General features: G+C 50.3%; 1 protein-coding gene across 1 annotated transcript in view; it reads left to right on the top strand.

Moving 5' to 3' along the window:
• The window catches only part of LOC149367823 (uncharacterized), a 105,751-nt gene that overhangs the window by 41,624 nt on the left and 44,821 nt on the right, over nt 1-19,306 (top strand). Inside the window, exon 8 of the mRNA XM_089575338.1 lies at nt 15,672-15,784. Within this exon, the coding sequence (XP_089431464.1) occupies nt 15,672-15,784 (113 nt within the window). The remainder of the gene's footprint in view (nt 1-15,671; nt 15,785-19,306) is intronic.

Raw genomic sequence — 19,306 nt, forward strand, 5'->3', positions numbered from 1 at the left:
CTCGTCGGCGCAGATTGTAGCGTCGGGCGTCGGTGTGCTGCTGGTCTTGAATGCGAAGCCGTGCAAGTCTTCGGGCTTCCTCGGCGCGATGAAGGTAGGCGGCGACGTCGAGGTTGTCTTCGTCGGAAACGTGCGGGAGCATTGCGTCGAGTGTTGTTGTGGGCTTCCTGCCGTATACCAGCTGGAATGGAGTAAACCTGGTTGTCTCCTGGGTGGCAGTATTATAGGCGAAGATCACGTAGGGCAGAATAGAGTCCCACGTCTTGTGTTCGGCGTCGATGAACATGGAGAGCATGTCTGCGATGGTCTTGTTCAGACGCTCTGTGAGTCCGTTGGTTTGCGGATGATAGGCAGTTGTCCTCCGATGACTTGTCTGGCTGTACTTTAAAATGGCTTGCGTCAGTTCCGCTGTAAATGCTGTTCCTCTGTCTGTGATGAGTACTTCGGGTGCGCCGTGTCGGAGGAGAATTTGTCCGACAAAAAATTTTGCAACTTCTGTTGCGGTACCACTAGGCAACGCTTTTGCTTCGGCGTAGCGGGTCATGTAGTCGGTGGCCACGATGATCCACTTGTTACCTGATGATGAAGTAGGAAAGGGGCCGAGTAGGTCCATCCCGATTTGCTGAAAGGGCTTAGTTGGCGGTGGTATGGGGTTCAGGAGTCCGGCTGGTCTAGTCGGAGGCGTTTTGCGTCGTTGACACTCACGGCACGTTTTCACGTAATGCGAAACGTCGGTAGCTAGCCGCGGCCAATAGTACTTCTCCTGGATGCGGTGCAACGTGCGAGCAATCCAGAGAGGCCTGCAGTCGGCTCATCATGACATGCCTGCATAATTTCTTGCCTGAGATTTTTGGGCACGACAAGAAGATGCACTGTCCTGTTGGGCGCGAAGTTCTTCTTCAGAAGGACATTATTGTGAAGGACGAAGGACGACAGTTGGCGCTTGAACCCTCGGGGAGGCGATGCGGTCTTGCCTTGCAGATAATCAACCAGGCTTTGCAACTCAGGATCCGAGCGCTGCTGCTGCGCGAAACTGCTCGCGCTTACCGGTCCTAAGAAAGCGTCGTCGTCTTCCTCTTCCGGTGCTGCGTCGACGGGGGCTCGCGACAAGCAGTCTGCGTCGGAATGCTTGCGGCCAGATTTGTAGACTACAGTTATGTCGAATTCTTGAAGGCGCAGGCTCCAACGAGCAAGGCGGCCGGAGGGATCTTTCAAATTGGCTAGCCAGCACAGAGCATGGTGATCGCTCACAACCTTGAATGGTCGTCCGTACAGGTAGGGGCGAAATTTCGACGTGGCCCAAATAATGGCGAGACATTCTTTCTCGGTGGTCGAGTAGTTGGCCTCGGCTTTCGACAGTGAACGGCTAGCGTACGCGATAACCTTCTCCTGTCTGCCATTTTTCTGAACGAGGACCGCTCCTAAGCCCACACTGCTTGCATCGGTATGAACTTCGGTTTCGGCGTTTTCATCAAAGTGCCCGAGCACAGGAGGGGACTGTAAGCGCCGCTTCAGTTCGTTGAAAGCTTCCTCTTGCGGCCTTTCCCATTTAAAAGGCACGTCAGCCTTGGTAAGTTGGGTCAAAGGTTCAGCGATGCGCGAAAAGTTCTTGACGAATCGCCGGTAATAAGCGCATAATCCAAGGAATCTGCGTATAGCCTTCTTGTCATTAGGCTGTGGAAACTCTGCGATCGCAGCCGTCTTCTTGGGGTCTGGGCGAACTCCATCCTTGCTTACGACGTGACCAAGGAACAGCAGCTCCTCGTAAGCGAAGTGGCACTTCTCTCGTTTCAATGTCAGGCCTGAAGACTTGATCGTTTCCAGCACTATCCGAAGCCTTCTGAGGTGGTCTTCAAAGCTTGAGGAGAAGACAACAACGTCATCTAAGTAGACTAGGCAAATCTGCCATTTCAAGCCTGCGAGCACCGTATCCATTACTCGCTGGAACGTCGCTGGGGCAGAGCAGAGGCCGAATGGCATCACCTTGAACTCGAAGAGTCCGTCTGGCGTGATGAACGCAGTCTTCTCGCGATCTCTTTCGTCGACTTCAATTTGCCAGTAGCCGCTCTTCAGGTCCATCGATGAGAAGTACTTAGCGTTGCACAGCCGGTCCAGTGTATCGTCGATGCGGGGGAGGGGGTAGACATCCTTCTTCGTAATGTTGTTCAGGCGGCGGTAATCGACGCAAAAGCGAAGGGTGCCGTCTTTCTTTTTCACTAGGACGACCGGTGCTGCCCAGGGGCTCCTCGATGGCTGGATGACGTCGTCACGAAGCATTTCCTCAACTTGCTTGCGGATAGCTTGGCGTTCTAACGGCGATACGCGGTAGGGGCTCTGACGCAGTGGTCGTGCGTGTTCGTCTGTGACAATGCAGTGCTTGGCAAGCCGGGTTCGTCGCACATTCGATGCTGATGAGAAGCAATCGGTGTACCTTTGAAGAAGACTGCGTATTTGGTCTTGTCTGCTCCGGGGTAATGCTGGGTTGATGTCGAACGTGGGTTGATGGCCTTGTTCAGATAGTTCTGCAGGTTGGTCGGGTAGGGCAAATACGTCTCTGATGTCTGCCAGCTCGTCGAGGAAAGCGATCGTCGTACCTTTGTTTAGATGCCGGTATTCTTCGGTGAAGTTGGTTAGCAACACCTGGGCTCGGCCATTTCGGATTTCGGCGACTCCCCTCGCGACGCCCAATCCTCGATCCAGGAGTAACTGGGTGTTCCCCTCGATAACACCTTCGGCATTTTCGATGTCTCCAGTACCTATGCCGACGAGAACACTTGATCGGGGCGGCACGCTCAATGCTTCATCGAGGACGTTTAAGGCAACGTGATGAGTCGCGCTCATCGCAACAGGTATGGCTTTTTCCGTGGAAAGCTTGATCGACTTAGATCGAAGGTCGATGATCGCCCGATGTTCGTTCAGGAAGTCCATTCCCAAAATCACGTCTCTCGAGCATTGCTGTAGGATCAGGAAGGTTGTCGCATAGGTTCTCCCATTTACAGCAACTCTCGCGGTGCAGCGTCCTGACGGCGTAATCAGGTTGCCACCTGCGGTGCGGATCAGCGGGCCATCCCAGGTTGTTGTCACCTTCCTGAGTCGGACAGCGAGTGGGCCACTCATGACAGAGTAGTCAGCTCCCGTGTCCACCAAGGCAGTAACAGCGTGACCGTCGACCGTAACTTCAAGGTCACTTGTTCGCGTTCTGGTATTGTACGTTGTCTTCGGTGTCCGATCTCGGCTTCGTCGAGTAGTGAGGCTGCGGTGGGCGTACTGCGACGTTACTTCACTGGGCAGCGGTAAAAGCTTCAAGTCTGGCCGCGTCGTCGTCGGTGTCGTCGTCGTCGGCGTTGTCGTCGTCGGCGTTGTCGTCGTCGGTGTTGTCGTCGTCGGTGTTGTCGTCGTCGGTGTTGTCGTCGTCGGTGTTGTCGTCGTAGTTGAGGCATGGTCTCGAGTACTCGTCGATGGAGGATCTTTGTCATTGCGCTTAGAAGCAACCTCACCTCCAGAGGCTGCTTTATTTAGTTTAACCTTCGTGGGCTGGGGGAGCGTCCACGCACGGCGTAACCTCGGCTAGGAGAAACAAAGCGCGGGGACGATGGCGACGGGGAACGTGATAGGCGGCTCGGCGATGAGTATTCTTCCCGACGTAAAAACTCCTCGATTTCGGCTGGCCGCTGGCCGGGTCGGGGTCGTGGAGCGTCGTAAGAGAACCCTCGGATGCCCAGTCTTCTGTATGGGCAGTGCCGGAGGACGTGACCGGCTTCGACACAGTGGAAGCATAGTGGGCGGCGCTGGTCGGGAGTTCTCCACTCGTCGCATTTCCTCGGCTGCGCGCGTCGCTCGTAGGACGGGCGGGTTGGGGCGAGTGGGCGGCGGTCCAACGCAGCTGGCTGAGGGCGATAGGGGCTTGGGTCCCGTCGTCGAGGTGCAGGACGGCGCACAGCTGCGGCGTAAGTCATGGCTGGGGGCTGCAGAGGCTGCGTGGGTGTCGGCGTCACACCCAAGGCCTGTTGAACCTCGTCCCGGATGACGTCAGTGAGCGATGAAAGTTGCGGCTGCGTTCCCGTTGGCAGCAACCGTCGGAGCTCCTCTCGCACAACTTCACGTATAACCTCCCGCAAGTTATCATTGTTAGCGGTGTCCATGCAGCTTGCTGACGAAAAGCGCTGCTGGCGGTCATACTGGCGGGCTCGGGCGTCGAGAGTTTTCTCCATTGTGGATGCCTCTTCTACGAATTCAGCGACGGTTTTCGGTGGGTTGCGAACAAGGCGGGCAAATAGTTGCTCTTTAACTCCTCGCATAAGCAACTTCACCTTCTCTTCTTCCTTCATGTTCATGTCGGCACGCCGGAAGAGACGCTTCATCTCCTCAGTATACACTGTAACGGTCTCGTTTGGGTGTTGTATGCGAGACTGTAGCAGCTGCTGGGCTCTCTCCTTTCGCACGACGTTTGTGAAGGTCTTCAGAAGCTGTTCCTTGAAGGTTTCCCAGTTGGCAAGGCTGGCTTCCTCATTCTCGAACCAGACTCTTGCTGGTCCCTCCAGGGCGAAGAAGACGTACCTAAATTTCATGGCGTCGTCCCAGTTGTTGAAGACAGCCACGCGGTCGAACTGCTCCAGCCATTCCTCGGGGTCGGCGCCAGGCGAAGCGTCGAAGGTTGGTGGCACCCGGGGCTGCTGCAGAATGATTGGAGTGGTCGTCTGGGGCAAGGTCATGATGGACGTTGGTACTTGCTTTCGCTTCCGGGTAGGGTCCGGCAGGGTCCCGAACTCAGGTGCGTCCCCTTGCAGGCGTCGGCTTGCGCGGTGGACTGGACTCAGGTCCTGCGGTAGATGACTCAAAGGGCTGGCGTCTCGACTTGTAGGGGGTGTCCGGAACATGGGAGGCCACCCAGCACCTCCACCAGATGTCACGTTGTAGTGACGGCAGTCCAGCGGTCAGGAATACACCAGAAATACTTGCAAACGAAGCTCTTTATTTGGGCTGACTTGCGCCCTCAAAAGAACTGAATCACTCGGCGGCGGCGTAAGCAACAGGCGTGCTCGGCGGTCGTCGAACTACGAATGTCCGCCGCTCGCGGCATCGCTCAATTTAAAGGCGGCAAGGAAACTTCCAGATAACAGGACAAGATCATCTACAGCAATCTAGAATAACCTAGATGCAGCACTTCATGGCTGCGATCAATCGAGATTAGTCTGGTCGCTTCTCGCGCCACGAACAAAAGTGATAACAACCCTTTCCTGCAGCCTTGAGCGTGAACGAACAAACACTACAATGATACGTGGCAATATTGCCGTGTGCGAACTTAACCCAGAACGAGAGTATGCCTAGATAATAATGCCGGTATAAGGTGTTGCAGAAACATAAAGTCGGTGCACAGGCCCACAGCCGCTTCACAGCCGCTTATTTGTCTTCACTGATTGGCTTGGTGAAGGCAAAGACTGATCGTTGGTCGGGCCCATACCCTAGACTAAGCCCTTGTGCCGTTACCGCAGCCTAATGAAGGGAACGTGGATGGTTGCACGCGTAGAATGATTCTTAAGCACTCTCTCCTTCCTCCGGCCCGCACATCTCACCGATTGCATAATCACCTCAGTTTTAAACGCCTATCGGGAAGGACCACTGCATTCAACTCATCAGCCCTACCCCGTGCAATCATTTATTGGAATAGTCTTCCTGACAACATTATTCACATCACAGATTATGTTTTTTTCAAAGAAAAAATAAGTCGCATTTTGTTCTGAACTTTGTTTTTTCTTGAATTGTGTTCTGTAGTGTTTTTCAATTTAGTTTTTCAATTAGTTCTATTTTCTGGTTGTTTGTTTGTTACTTGTATAACGATTTTAAAATAACCATGTTCTACTTGCTTCTTTTTCCCACCCCAGTTATATAACTCTCCTCATATAATACTCCAGTCGGAGGCCGTGAGGTATTTGAATAAATAATTTAAAAAAATAAGTCAGGCGCACAGCTCTGGTTTATATACTCCATACCTGATGTCTCAACTGGGCATTGAATCCTGTGACACAACGTGATTACCACACTGCTTTCTTACTGCCTCTGCTGACAACTTGCAAGCTCAAAATTCAGTGTCAAAGTTCAAGATAAAAGGTCAACATCAAATGTCAAGCTCAAAGCTAAAGATCAAAGTTGAAGGTCACATATCGAGATGAAAGGTCAGAGTAAGAGTTCAAAGGCTAAGGTCCAATTAAAGGGCAAAAGTTCAAGGTCAATGGTGGTTGGGATCTTAACCTCGAGCTGGCCGACGTGATCTCCCACCTGAAGGGTAGGGCGCGGGTGGGGTTCGAGATATGTGAGGATGAGCTCGCCAGTTGGGAGGCATGCAAGCAGAAGCTCCGAGACCTGTTTGTTAAGCCAGTCGGCCGACAGCTCGCCTACAAGAAGGAGCTCGCCTACCACGCACAGGCGTAGACGGAGTCTCGCGCATCGTACATCCAGGACGTGTTAGCGCTGTGCTTGAAAGCCGAGAGTGCGATGTCCCATATTGACAAGGTGGGTCACGCCCTTAAAGGCATCGCTGATGACGCCTTCAGCGTCCTCGTTTATAACTGTGCGACGGTTGATGGGATAATTCATGAATGTCGCCACTTCGAACAAGCGAAGAGCCACCGCATCACCCACCACTTTATGCAGCAGGACTCGCCGCTGCCCGCTCCAATTCGTCACTGCCACCATTTGTGCTTAAAGATGGCATTCTGTTCCAGCGCTATCTCCACCCTGACGGGCCTGACCTGCTGCTGGTAGTTATTGCCTTAGCGCCTGCGTTCAGCTGTCTTGCCCGAAATTCACGGCCTGCCAACCGCCGGACATATCGGTGTGTCTCGGACGTTTGACCGCGTCCACCGCCATTTCTTTGGATCAGGATTATACCATGCCGTCCGCCCCTATGTCGCTACCTATGACATGTGTCCACGCCAGAAAAGAACGTATATGCTGCCAGCTGGTCACCTCCAGCCTATTGAAACACCTCCCGCTCCTTTTTATCGTGTCCGTCTCGACCTCCTTGGCCCTTTCCCGTTGACCCGATGTGGCAATAAATGTATTGCTGTCGCCACCGGCTATGCCACAAGATATGCCATCACACGTCCATTGCCGACTATTTGGGCGACAGATTTTATGCGAAGCATAGTAACGTAGGTTTCGGGCCTTCGCGCGACGCCCGGCGGTGGCCACCATTGACCTTGAAGTGAGATCACACGATGTGGCGTCACGTGATGACGTCACACCGGCTGCAGATGGGGCCTCATATCGCGCCGTCGGACGTCGCCCGGCGGAGGCCTCCACGCTTTGGTTCGCGCCGTCGGGCGCGACGCGGCGGCGGCGCCACCATCGCTGCATCACGTGATATGTGACGTCACGCCAGGGATGAAGCGGCGCGCGCCCGCCGTCGCGTCAGTCTGTGCCCGCAACCGCGCCAGCGTGTTTGCGCCGGGCGTGTATGCGGTCAAGATGCCTCCAAACGCTAAGGACGTTAATAATAGGAATGCAAAACGAATCAGTGGGGAAACAGTTTAGACTTGGTGTTGTGTAGAAATGCTCAAAGACAATACAGAATAAGTGTCGTGCAAACCAAGAGTCATGCATTTAAGGACCATAAGAGTGTGTTTGTCGGGCTGCAAAGAATAAAGTACGACGATTAATTTATAACCACGTCTCCGTTACTTAGCCCCATCCACACTGAGGCAGCTGCTTAACATGCTTCGCATCCACTGGGCTTAACCTTGATAAGCCTCCAATTTTTTCGGACTTTTTCTGCACATCATCCTTAACCATGGTGCACCACGAAACTCTTCACCCAGCGCGGCACCTATTTCTTGTCGAAAGCCGTGGACGGCATCCTTCGGTCCTATTCAACCCAGCACAAGCTCTCCAGAGCCTATTATACTCAAGCATAGCCTTAGTTGCTTATGCGCCAATAAACCCAAGACAACACAACGCAATATTATCCTCAAACTAATGGACCTACCGAACACCTGAATCGAACACTCAGAGATATGTAATCTAAGTACGTCTCTTCCGACCATCGCGCATGTGACGAAGGTTTGTCTCATATTACATTCGGTTACAATTCATTCCGCCATGACACTTCAGTCTTTTCTCCTTTCTTTTGTTCGGCTGCCATCCTCACTTGCCTTGGGACACGGTGTTACCACTCGCCATTGCTCCGCCCACACTGTACGCACAGGAGGCTATCACAAGCGCTGCCATGACACGCCAAGTTGTTCACGCTGGTCTCTCCGCAACTGAAGTCAAGAAGAAGGCCATTTCGACCACATATATCGCGCCATCCACTTCTACCCGGGGTTCCTCGTCCTCCTGCGGTGTCCCTCTCGTCGCGCTGGACTGCCTGAAAAATTCTTAGAGTCCTCCGCCGGGTTACCGACTTCACGTACGAAATTAGCCCTGCCTCATTTGCGACTTCAGGCACCTACCCTGTGACTGATGACGTTCTTTTTTCTTGGCTTAGCCATACCACGCCCCTGATACGCCTCCCTCTTTCGCACCGGGATGGTGCTTTTGCCGACGAGAATTATGTTACGGCAATACGCTAGGACAAAGAAGAGGACGAAGTATGGTGCTTGTGTATGGTGGACGAGGAGGACGCAGTGTTTTCGGGCACTGGCTCTTATGTATGGGTTCTTTGCTGTCTGTTGCTGTATGTATCTCCAATCTTCATTTTTAAATATATTTGTAGCCGTTGCGTTACATACCGGGTGTTTCAGCAAACGCTTTCAAAAATTTTCATAAATAGGGTTGTTGCGGTAAAAATATGGCTTTTGCGGCATAGTATCACCAGTGTTACGGACACCAGAAAACGGGTGAATCGCGTTAGCTAGTAAGCTTTTTTAAGAATTAACTTTTTACCTATTAGAGTTCGGTGGCTAGTTGTAATTGGAGATTTGAAGCCCGTCGTAGTAATAGCCATATAAGCTTTTAGAATTTCGAAAACACGATTACACTCGCCGTTGTGGCTCGACAAAATCTGGCTGCATCGCAGGAAAATACATATGCTTTCGAATGCGTGCAGGCACAGCAACCACTGCAGTCTACGTAACTGGTCGAAAAAGCCAGATGTTTTCGAGCCACAGAGCCAAGGGTAATCGCGTTTTCCAAATTCTGAAAACTGATATGGCTATTAATAACGACCGGTTACAAATATCTAAATGCAACTAGGCGCCTAGCTCTACTAGTTAAAAAGTTAATTATGAAAAACTAATTAACCAGCTTACTATTTAAGACGATTCACTCGTTTTTGGTGTCCACCAAGAGTTATAGTACTATGCCACAAAAGCAATTTTTACCTCAGAAATCCTATTTTTGAGAATATTTGAAAGGGTTCGCTGAAACACCCGGTATATGAACGAAGCAAACAGTGACTGAAACCAGGGAGCATAAGGGATGTTTTTTTTTTAATAATTTGCATTGTTCATTAATGGGAGTTTAATAGGATAATGATTTTTAAAGTTAATTGATTTGAAAGCAGTAGAAAAAACAACCACATGCCGCCGGTGGGATCCGAAACCACGACCTCCGTATTTCGCGTCCAGTCCATCAGGACGTCTACCTCCACAGACAGAACAAAACTAGCAGGGGTAGCCCAAGTTAGCCGACATAAGGAAGCTTTATATGGAGGGAATGGAGCATGCTCTAATCAATGGAGGTAACCTAAAGGCGGTGAAGAGAAAACTAGGCATAGGTAAAACCAGATGTATGCATTAAGAGACGAAGGGAGCAATGTCATTAGCAAATATGGTTAAGATAGTCAAAATACCCGAAGAGTTCGCCAGCAGCGCACAGCAATGGTATGTCCCGCCAGTAATGAAAGAGGAAGTAAAATAAGGAGCAATGCAAAGGGGGAAAGCAGCTGGTGAGGGTCAGGTAACAGCAGATTTGTTCGAGGACGGATGGAAGACTGTGCTAACAAAACTAGCCACCCTGTATACGCAACGCCTTGTGACCTCGAGAGTACCAGATGCTTGGAAGAATGCTAACATCATCTTTATTCATCAAAAACGACAAGTCAAGAACTTAAAGAACTACAGAGTGATCAGCTTACTGTCCGTTGCCTACAAGGTATTTACTAACGTTATCGCTAATAAAGTCAAGAGAACCTCAGACTTCAGTCAAGCAAATCATCCGGCAGGCTTTTGCGGAGGATACTCGACAATAGATCCTATTCAGGCTACCATTCAGGGGATAGAGAAATGTGCAGAGTGTAACCAATCCCTTTATCAAAATTTTCAGCGCCAGTCCTGTTGGTTGTGTGTCTCTTGTGTCCCCGTCTTTTTGCGCTGCTGTTACCTTCCTTAGGACAATCCCTTTATCTATGGCCTTCATTGATGACGAGAAAGCATTTGGCTCAGTGGAAACCTCAGCGGCCACGCAGGCATTTCGCAATCAGGGTGTGGAAGAGTCTTATGAGAAAATATTCGAAGATATCTACAATTGCTGTACAGCTGCGACAGCCCTCCATAAAGTCAACTATAAAATTCCAATAAGGAAGGGTGCCAGGCAGGGAGACACGATCTCGCCAGTGATATTCACCGCCTGTTTAGGGGTGGTATTCCGAGGCCTGGACCGGGAACAGATGGGGATAGGAGTTAATGAAGAGTACCTAAGTAATTTGCGATTCGCTGATGAGATTGCGTCGCTAAATCACTGAGAGATGAGCTGCAAAGTATGATCAATGAGTTAGACAGGCAGAACCGAACGGTAGGGGTAAAAATAATAGGCAGAAAACTAAAGTAATGTTCAACAGTTTAGCAAGAAAACAGCAGTTCACAATTAGTAGCGAAGTGCTAGAAGTGGTAACGGAATGCGTCTACTCAGGGCAGGTTGCGGCTGCCGATGCAGATCATGAAAGGGAATTAACTAGACGAGTAAGAATGGGGTGGTGCGCATATGGCCGGTTCTCTGCAATCATGAATTGCAGTTTATCAATACCCCTCAAGAGAACACTATACAACAGGTGCCTCCTACCGCTACTCACCTACGGGGCAGAAATGAGGAGGCTAACCATGATGGTTCAGCTTAAGTTATGGACAACGCAGCGAGCTATAGAAGGAAAAATGATCGGTGTAACGTTAAGAGATTGGACGTGGGCGGAGTGGGTGAGGGAACAAACACGGGTTAACGATATGCTAGTCGAAATGTGGAAGAAATGAGCTTGGGCAGGGCATGTAATGCCAAGGCAAAATAACCGCTGGTCCTTAAGTGTAACTGATGTGCATTCCAAGAGAAGGCAAGTGTCGCAGGGCGCGGCAGAAAGTTAGGTGGGCGGATGAGATTAAGAAGTTTGCGGGGATTCGGTGGCCGCAACTAGCAAAAGAGTGTTAAATGGAGAAACATGGGAGAGGCCTTTGCCCTGCAGTTGGTGTAGTCAGTCTGATGGCGATGATGATGATGATGATGATGATGATGATGTACCAAATGAGCTACGATGACGGCTGTCCAATCTTCTGCTTTCGGGAGTATTTATGTCTAGCGTAACCGAACATTTAAAGTGCTCACCAATGCCACCTTCATCCATAGCGGCGGACGCTGTACTTACATCCTGTTTTACCGCGAGTGCGACGTACGAACGTGATCGAACGGTGAGGTCGGAAGCTGTGCGAGAGCCCTCTCAACTTTCCTATGGCATCAAGCCTGCAAGAATAGAGGCCCTCGTTTTCGCGCACTTGTGCGTGCACTTTCATGCATCCTTGAAGTCGCTGTACGATCGTTTCTGAGCCGCATGCGGATGCGTCCTTGTGACCCTGTGCGTGGGCTCAGGGTGGATGAGGCATTGTATGATCAAGTTTACTGCATGCGATCGAGCGGACGACCCCAGCTTTCTGATTGGCCCAACCATGCGGCTTAGCATAGCATGAAGATATCTTGCGGTACCAATAGCTACTTTGTGGCTCACTCCAGTCATCGAGGTATGTTCAGCAGGGAGATTTTTCCTGGGTGGTAAAACCACGATCGGCTGTGATAGCCATGGATCTCGGCGCGGCCAACCCTGACGTCCGCGAATGCAGTCGCAGAAGACTTTGCAACATCGCAGGCGAGCTTTATCTGAAACAGCGTCGCGGGAAACGACTAACGTTTGCGCTATTTATACTCGACAAAGCGAAAAAAGCCATCACACCACGATCGTGACATAACTCGTTCTGTCGCTAGTAGGCCAGGCTCCGCTAAACACTGCCCATATATGCAACCGTTCTCACTATGGTCTAATATTTTTCTCCCCTGATATTTGAAGAGTACGTCCATTGAAAGTTGCGCTGGTTGTTACGCTATCCCCAAACGTGCAATAAGGATTTCAGAAAGACAAGAGTCGTGTCGCGAATTCTGGCAGCTGATGACACGGGACTAAGCAAGCTAGGTCAGCAGTACGTATTCATTCCTTGTAATCACAACCGGATAATTAACATAGCTAACTTCATACACAGCTATAGGTTAGTTTAGTTTAGTTTGGGGGGGGGGTTATGGGGGTTTAACGTCTTAAGGCGACTCCGGTTATGAGTGACGCGGTAGTAAAGGGCTCCAGAAATTTCGACCACCTGCGGTTCTTTAATGTGCACTGACATCGCACAGTACACGGGCTTCTAGCACAGCTAGGTTAAATCATGGCATTCTAATTAGCCCACTGCAGTCCATTTTCAGGTTTTTGTGTGCTTTTATTTAGTAGTTTATTCATTAATTCTTCCATTGTATAGTTGTCATCTACAAACGATAGTTGTCACTGCCAAGTAAACAGGCCTTCTTGCTGCCTCTCCATTTAAATTTCATTGTAAAAGACACGTATATATTCAATGATATAAAAACTGTGCCTGAATTATGCATGCATTAAATTTTCAAGACCTACCATCGCATCCGACTCCGATATTACTGGCGGGGCATGTACACGTTCATCCTCAAATACGTGCGGTCATGCCTTACCTGTTAACATCGCAAGCCATCTCCTCATCGTTCTGCTGGAGAATTGAAACCGCTAGCTTGCCCGCCACGCCCATTTGACCGCATCGGCATTGATATATACTGTCCCCTCCCGTACACTTCGGCCGGTAACCGTTGGGCTATCGTCGCGGTTGACCAATTCACATAGTCTGCCAAAACTGCCGCCCTTCCGGTTGCGACAACCTCAGAAGTTGCATCGTTTATTTTAAACCGATTCATCCTTCGTCCCGGCGCCCCTCGCGAATTGCTGAGCAACAGAGGCCGCATCTTCTTCTCCGATGTTGTGAAAGCACTGCTCACCAAGTGCAATATAATTCATCGCACCACCTCCGCGTACCATCCGCAAACCAGCGGTCTCACCGAGCGCTTTAACTGTACCCTCGGTGACATCCTGTCCTGGTACACCCCCCGTCAAAAGTATACAGCCCAAGGAGTTTGCTTTTGAGGCCTGCAGTCAGCCTCGTTATGCATCCTCAGCGATCATAATCTCTCGAAAGAGGAATGGCTATGCGTCCTTAATTATCCCAAGCTTTGGACCGTTAGACATGCTAGGGGGCCCCGCTAAACAGCTTAGAATCAAACCCCTTGGGCTTTATACTTTTGACGGGGGCTAACTGGGATCTTGTCCTTGCGTACGTAACCTATGCGTGCAATACCGCAACGCAGTCCACTACTGGCTTCTCTCCTTTCGCCTTTACTGCCGTCACCCTTCTGCTACCATCGACACCATTCTCCTGTACCAACCCGACGCTTCTAAGTATACACCTCTTTCTGAAGCCGCACGGCACGCCGAAGACTATCGCCGCATTGCCCGTGCTCTCACGACGGATATCTAGTGCAGAGCGAAATCCCGCCACGACCTCAATCAAACAAGGCCACACTTCCCCAATGGCACCCTTGTGTGGCTCTGGATTCCGACATACACTCAGGGCCTGTCGTAAAAATTTCTTAACAAGTACCATGGTCCATACCGTGTCCAGGAGCGCACATCTCCAGTTAATTGCACAGTAGAACCTCTCGTCCTGTCTTCTGACTGCCGCCGCCGTGGACGCGAGACTGTTCACGACCAACGTCTGAAGCCATTCTACGACCCAGCCATCCTGCCTGCGCCCTAAGTCACCAGTTCGGCTCCTTTTCTCCTCGGGGGCAATTGTAAAGACGAAGACGAATATTCTGTTTAGCGGCGGCACTGCCATCGCTGCGCGTGCTGTGCGCTCGCCTTGGCTGTCCACGGACTGTTTCCGCCCTGCTCCTGAGGTCCCAGTGCCTTCAATAAACCCCCGTCTTACATTTGGTGCAGTCGCTGGGTAACGATACCGGCTCTGGAGGTCCGCAGCCGCACTCTTCCGAGACTTGCGATGCCTGTGGACATCCAGCATCAAGCCGTGCAAGCAGGCCCACCGACTGTGCCGGCTCCCTTCACCAGCAGGGCCCGGCTATTTTCAGCGGAACAAATAAACATGTCCTGGAAGATTGACTCGCATCTTACGAACGGGAGAGCCTGTATAATAAATGAGATGACGAGACTAAGCTGAACAATCTCACTTTTCATCTTACCGACGTCGCCAACTTGTGGCATCGCAATTATGAAGGGGACGTTGGAATTTGGCGTGCCTTCAAAACGAAGTTTTCCTGTCTTTGGTCGCTGGCTGTCGGACAACTCCGCGCCGAACAGCGCTTGCGTGAACGGTCGCAGCAGGTCGGCGAAAGCTTCACTAGCTACATAGAAGATGTAATCGCCCTCTGCAACCGAGTGAACGTCAGGATGCCGCAAGCTGGCCAGATAAAACAGATCTTGAAAGGCACTGATGACGACGCCTTTCAAATCCTGCTAGCACGGGATTTGCGCAACGTTTCGGAAGTCATTACGCTGTGCCAGAGCTTCGAGGATCTGCGTAACCAGAGGGTCCTGGCTTGTCAGCCCTCAGCTCAGGCAGAGCCACTTGCCGGACTGACATTCGCAGCTGATAACTCCTCTCTGCTGCAGCACGTGAAAGACTTTGTACTTGAGGTGTAGCACCAGCTTTCGCTTTTGCCTAGCCCTCAAGGGTCGCCTCCATATTTGGCCCATCTCTCCAACATGCTATTCGAGAGCACGTTGCTGAGGCGCTTTCGTCCACCCATTCACCATCACCTGTCGCTGCTCCGCTGACGTACGCTGATGCCTGTTGCCTTCAGTCTGAATTATGCCAACTTCGTCCCAAGACCTGTCGCACGTCCACTGACTACGTACCTTACAATGTCAGTGCCCGTACATGCGCCGGCACCTTATCTGCGACCCTCTCTACGAGACCGAGATCCCTGGCAGACAACGAATAACCGGCCTATTTGCTACACTTGCGGATTGCCTGGGCACGTAGCCTGCCTTGTCGTCGCCGTCTCCCAGTTTCAGCACCGACTGTCGTGTACTGGCCTCCAGCGCGTCAGTACTCCGTGTCTTCTGAGCCCCGTATGTCAACTCGTCCTGTCTCCCCCGACCGTTCAGCGCTGTCACCGGCGAACCTTATTGACGTTTCGATAGAGGCAATTTCTTTCATGTCCCTTGTAGACACTGGCACCGCAGTTTCAGTAATAGACGCAAAACTTTGTCCGCGAACTCTGGAGCTGAACACCGGAATTGAAGTGAAAACCGAACTGCTCGAGCACTTATTTCGCATTTGGCCTCACTACGCAAAATTGGCAATCGTTTTTTTCTTTTCTTTGCTTCACAGGCACTGGACAGCCTTGCCCAGACCCAGAAGGCTCTTCGCCGCCGTGCGCTGACAGCTCTTGCAACGCCATCTCCAGGGAGGCAGTCGATATACAACCTTGACGAGGAATTCAAGTGAGCTCTGTTCTTTACATCCTAAGCGATCAATACGAAGTGCGCTAATTCGGAAGGCAAAGTGCAGAAGTGTTCAAGGGGGCTCTGAGAAACAAGCGGAATAAAATTTCTGAGCATTGGGTTAAAAAGTTGCTGAGCAACATATTGCGCAAGAAGCACAGTGCCTGATCCTTGCAGTTCTGCTGTCTCAGCTCTACATGCCGCCGGTGGGATCCTAACCCACGACCTCCGCACCCACAACCTCTGCTGCTCAGTTGGTAGAGCACCGGACGCGAAATTGGTAGGCTGTGGGTCAGAATCGCACTGGCGGCATGTAGTTGTTTTTCTTCTGCTTTCTAGTCAATTATCTTTCAATAATTACCCTACTAATCTCCCACTGATGAACACCGCTCAATTAAAAAATAGTCTCATTTGCTCCTTCTTATCAGTGACTGTTCGCTTCCGTCACGAATTTGGGAGTCCGTGGTTGGCACTGGCGGCATGTGGTTGTTTTTTTCTGCTTTCTAATCAATTGCCGTTAAATAATCACTCTAAGAATCTCCCACTGATGAACTCCATAAAATTAAAATGCCCCTTTTGTCCTTCGTTTCGGAGACTACTGGCTTCCGTCATGTATGCCATAGCGAGCTTCTCTGTTCCCTCCTTTTGTATGCTGAATAGCTAACGAGGGCCTTGATTCTGGAAGTCTTGATGCCGTGCGTAGCAGACGAGAGCTATGCCGCAGTTTCTGCGTTCACCGTTCGATCCCGTTTCACGTGGCACTCGCCGTAATACAGGACGCACTACGTTCACTGCTATTGACAAGGAGGGCGCTGGTGAGCACTCTCAAGGTTAGGTTACAGCACACGTAAGTACCTCCGAAAGCAGAAAACTAGACAGCCACCGCGGTTGCTCAGTTGGTAGTGAACCAGACGCGAAATTCAGTGGTGGTGGGTCTGATTCCAACGGCGGCATGTGATTGTTTTTTCTTCTGCTTTCTAATGAATTGTCTTTAAAAAAACACACCAATAATTTGCTGCTGATGAGCACCCCCTAATTAAAAAAAACATTCTCTATTCTTTGTTTCAATGACTGTTGACTTCCGTCATGTATATCAGAACAAACCCCTATTTTCACTTCCCTTGTCTGCTCGACGTACGTTGCGGTTCAACATGAACAAAATAGCAATGTTTAGGGCAGTGCGAATGCTCGATAATAGTTCGGATAGTGCGTGGTTGCCAGAAGGAAAGTTTAAACCGCTGTAGTTAGCGTTTATACTTTTTCTGCCCCACCCCAATCAACCTTAGCTTATATTTAGTCTCCGTACGATAGAAGGGTTGCGTTGGTCTTCTGTCCGCAGTTCCACGGGGTAGGCGCAATGCACAGGCTCCGACCCGTCCGTCCGCTCGTCCGTCGTGTCCGAGTAACACCTTAATGACTTCTCTCATCTTTCAGAATTGTTGTCGTAGAAAATGCTCGTTAACTAGCGCCAATATTCTTTTGTAGATGTCGTTAGATGTCGGTTCATTGGAATCAGCAGTGCGCAGACTGTCCAAGTACTCCTTCTGCCATGCGTGCCAGGCATGGTCAGCCATCCTTAGAACATGTCTCCCATTGCTCTCAAGGTTGTTTGGCCGGGACGGCTTAGATGCTGATCTAGCTGTACTGGGTTGAAGTTCTAATGCTTTACATGAGATGGTGGTACAGAGTGAGAGTTCAGGTTTAGCAGCTCTTGCGCACGGTACCTGAGGGGCCTAGAATTGACTGCCTAAATTTATGTGATGAACGTTACAAGCTCCCTAACATTGCAGTAGCTGTATTTCAAATCTTTCTTGAGGGGACACTTGACATTTACCATTCTCTCCTAAAAGCCGCCCTACCAAGGAGCTTCAGCCGCAATTTGGTTTTGAATTCCACTTTCAAAGAGCCATGCTTGCCTGTTTCATTATACGTTATGTCTGTCGACAAAATTTTTATTCTGCTTTGTCTATGTTCAATCGTATGTACATAGGGGCGTATTGCCGCCGTTATTAGGAATGGACTTCTCGTCACATCGAAAGGCACCCTTGCCATTTCACCCACTTTCAGCTGAGGGGTCGGATTTTTCATTGTAGGCATTCCTTTATAAGAGAATTCGCGCACGGCATCACGATCTCTCTTTCTCACTGCGATTTGTAGGAATACCTTTCCGATATCTGCACCGTGTTTGATTCTTTCTGTTCCGAAATTTAGCATCAGTTGCAAGAGGTACAGTATTAGGTTATGTCCCAGAACTAGTGCTTCGTTGACTGCCACGAAAACTACATCAATCGATAACACGTCGAACAACACTTGACCTTGGTTGACAGTCTGTGACCCTGTAGGGCAGCTTGGTGAGACATGTAACACTGCCTCGTCTCCGTCTTCCTTTATTTCGTTCTTTGGACGCCTGTATGTGAATCCATATTCGAGACACGTAACATGTGGACTTATTGTACATGGTCAGCATTGCCTCATCTTTTAACAGCTGCTACGTCTGGCTGGCCAAGCGTTCGCGTGATTCCTTCACTGTTGGAAAGATAAAAATTCATTTTTATCAATGCAAGAGCAACTTGGTACATCCTATCGATGAGTTTAATATGGGATTCAAAAGCCTCATCAACTTCGTGGTCTTGCTTACATGGATAGGGTTAGGCAATGCCCACGCTTTCGAGGTCCCCAAAAGACCGGAGAGCAATGGTCAGTGCATTTTTGTTTTCAGTTACACTAGCCGAAATCACAGTTAGGGTTGCGTTGGTGTTGCTGCTGGATATCGTTTCCTGTAGCGTGGAACCTAAATGTGTCCTGATTACACCTGTACCACCCTAAAGCTTCTGCCCATCGCCGGTTACTACAGTTAAATAACCACCGACCAGAATTCCATCGCTATTTGTTGTTTACTGTGCAGGTGGTAAGGTAACGTGCACATACCTAGTCAACTTCTTTCAGTTTTACCGCATCCTCAAGGAGCAGAATCTCGCCAGAACAGATCTCAGGCACCTGCAAGAGCTCTAGATAATGGTCTCTTCGGTAGTGCTGACTCTTAGCCCAAATGCTCACTCATTTCGGCTTTTTATGATATTGCCTGTGTCGTCGGAAAGTTAAACGGAACTATCTTCCTTATCCAGCTGTCGTGAAAGTTCTTGCGTTGCGATGATTTGTAGACTTCTGCCATCAAAAAGTGCACGTGTGAGGGCTCTTTGCTGGCTAAACTCTGCCCGGATTGGATTTATCAAGAGCAGAACAGTGGACGTCGCTCCTGTCTTAACGTGCGTTGCAGAGTGCAACTGAATTACCTTGTTACTTGAGGTTTCCGATCTTGGGGCGTATATAGGAGTGATGTGGCTTATTCCACAGTTTTCGCATTTGAATCTCTTATTGCGACATTCCTTCGAAGTACGTCCTCTCGATGACCACCTGAATCATTGACCTGCTTCACGCAGCCAGTTTTGCTTTTAGTGCGAAAGAGTGGCCCATCGCAACAAATCCAGCGTGCGCTTTGAGCTGCAGCAGTGGTCCTAAATA

Source organism: Amblyomma mixtum, chromosome 1 (assembly GCF_055824585.1).
Source record: "Amblyomma mixtum isolate Tamu chromosome 1, ASM5582458v1, whole genome shotgun sequence".
Classification (NCBI taxonomy): Eukaryota; Metazoa; Arthropoda; class Arachnida; order Ixodida; family Ixodidae; genus Amblyomma; species Amblyomma mixtum.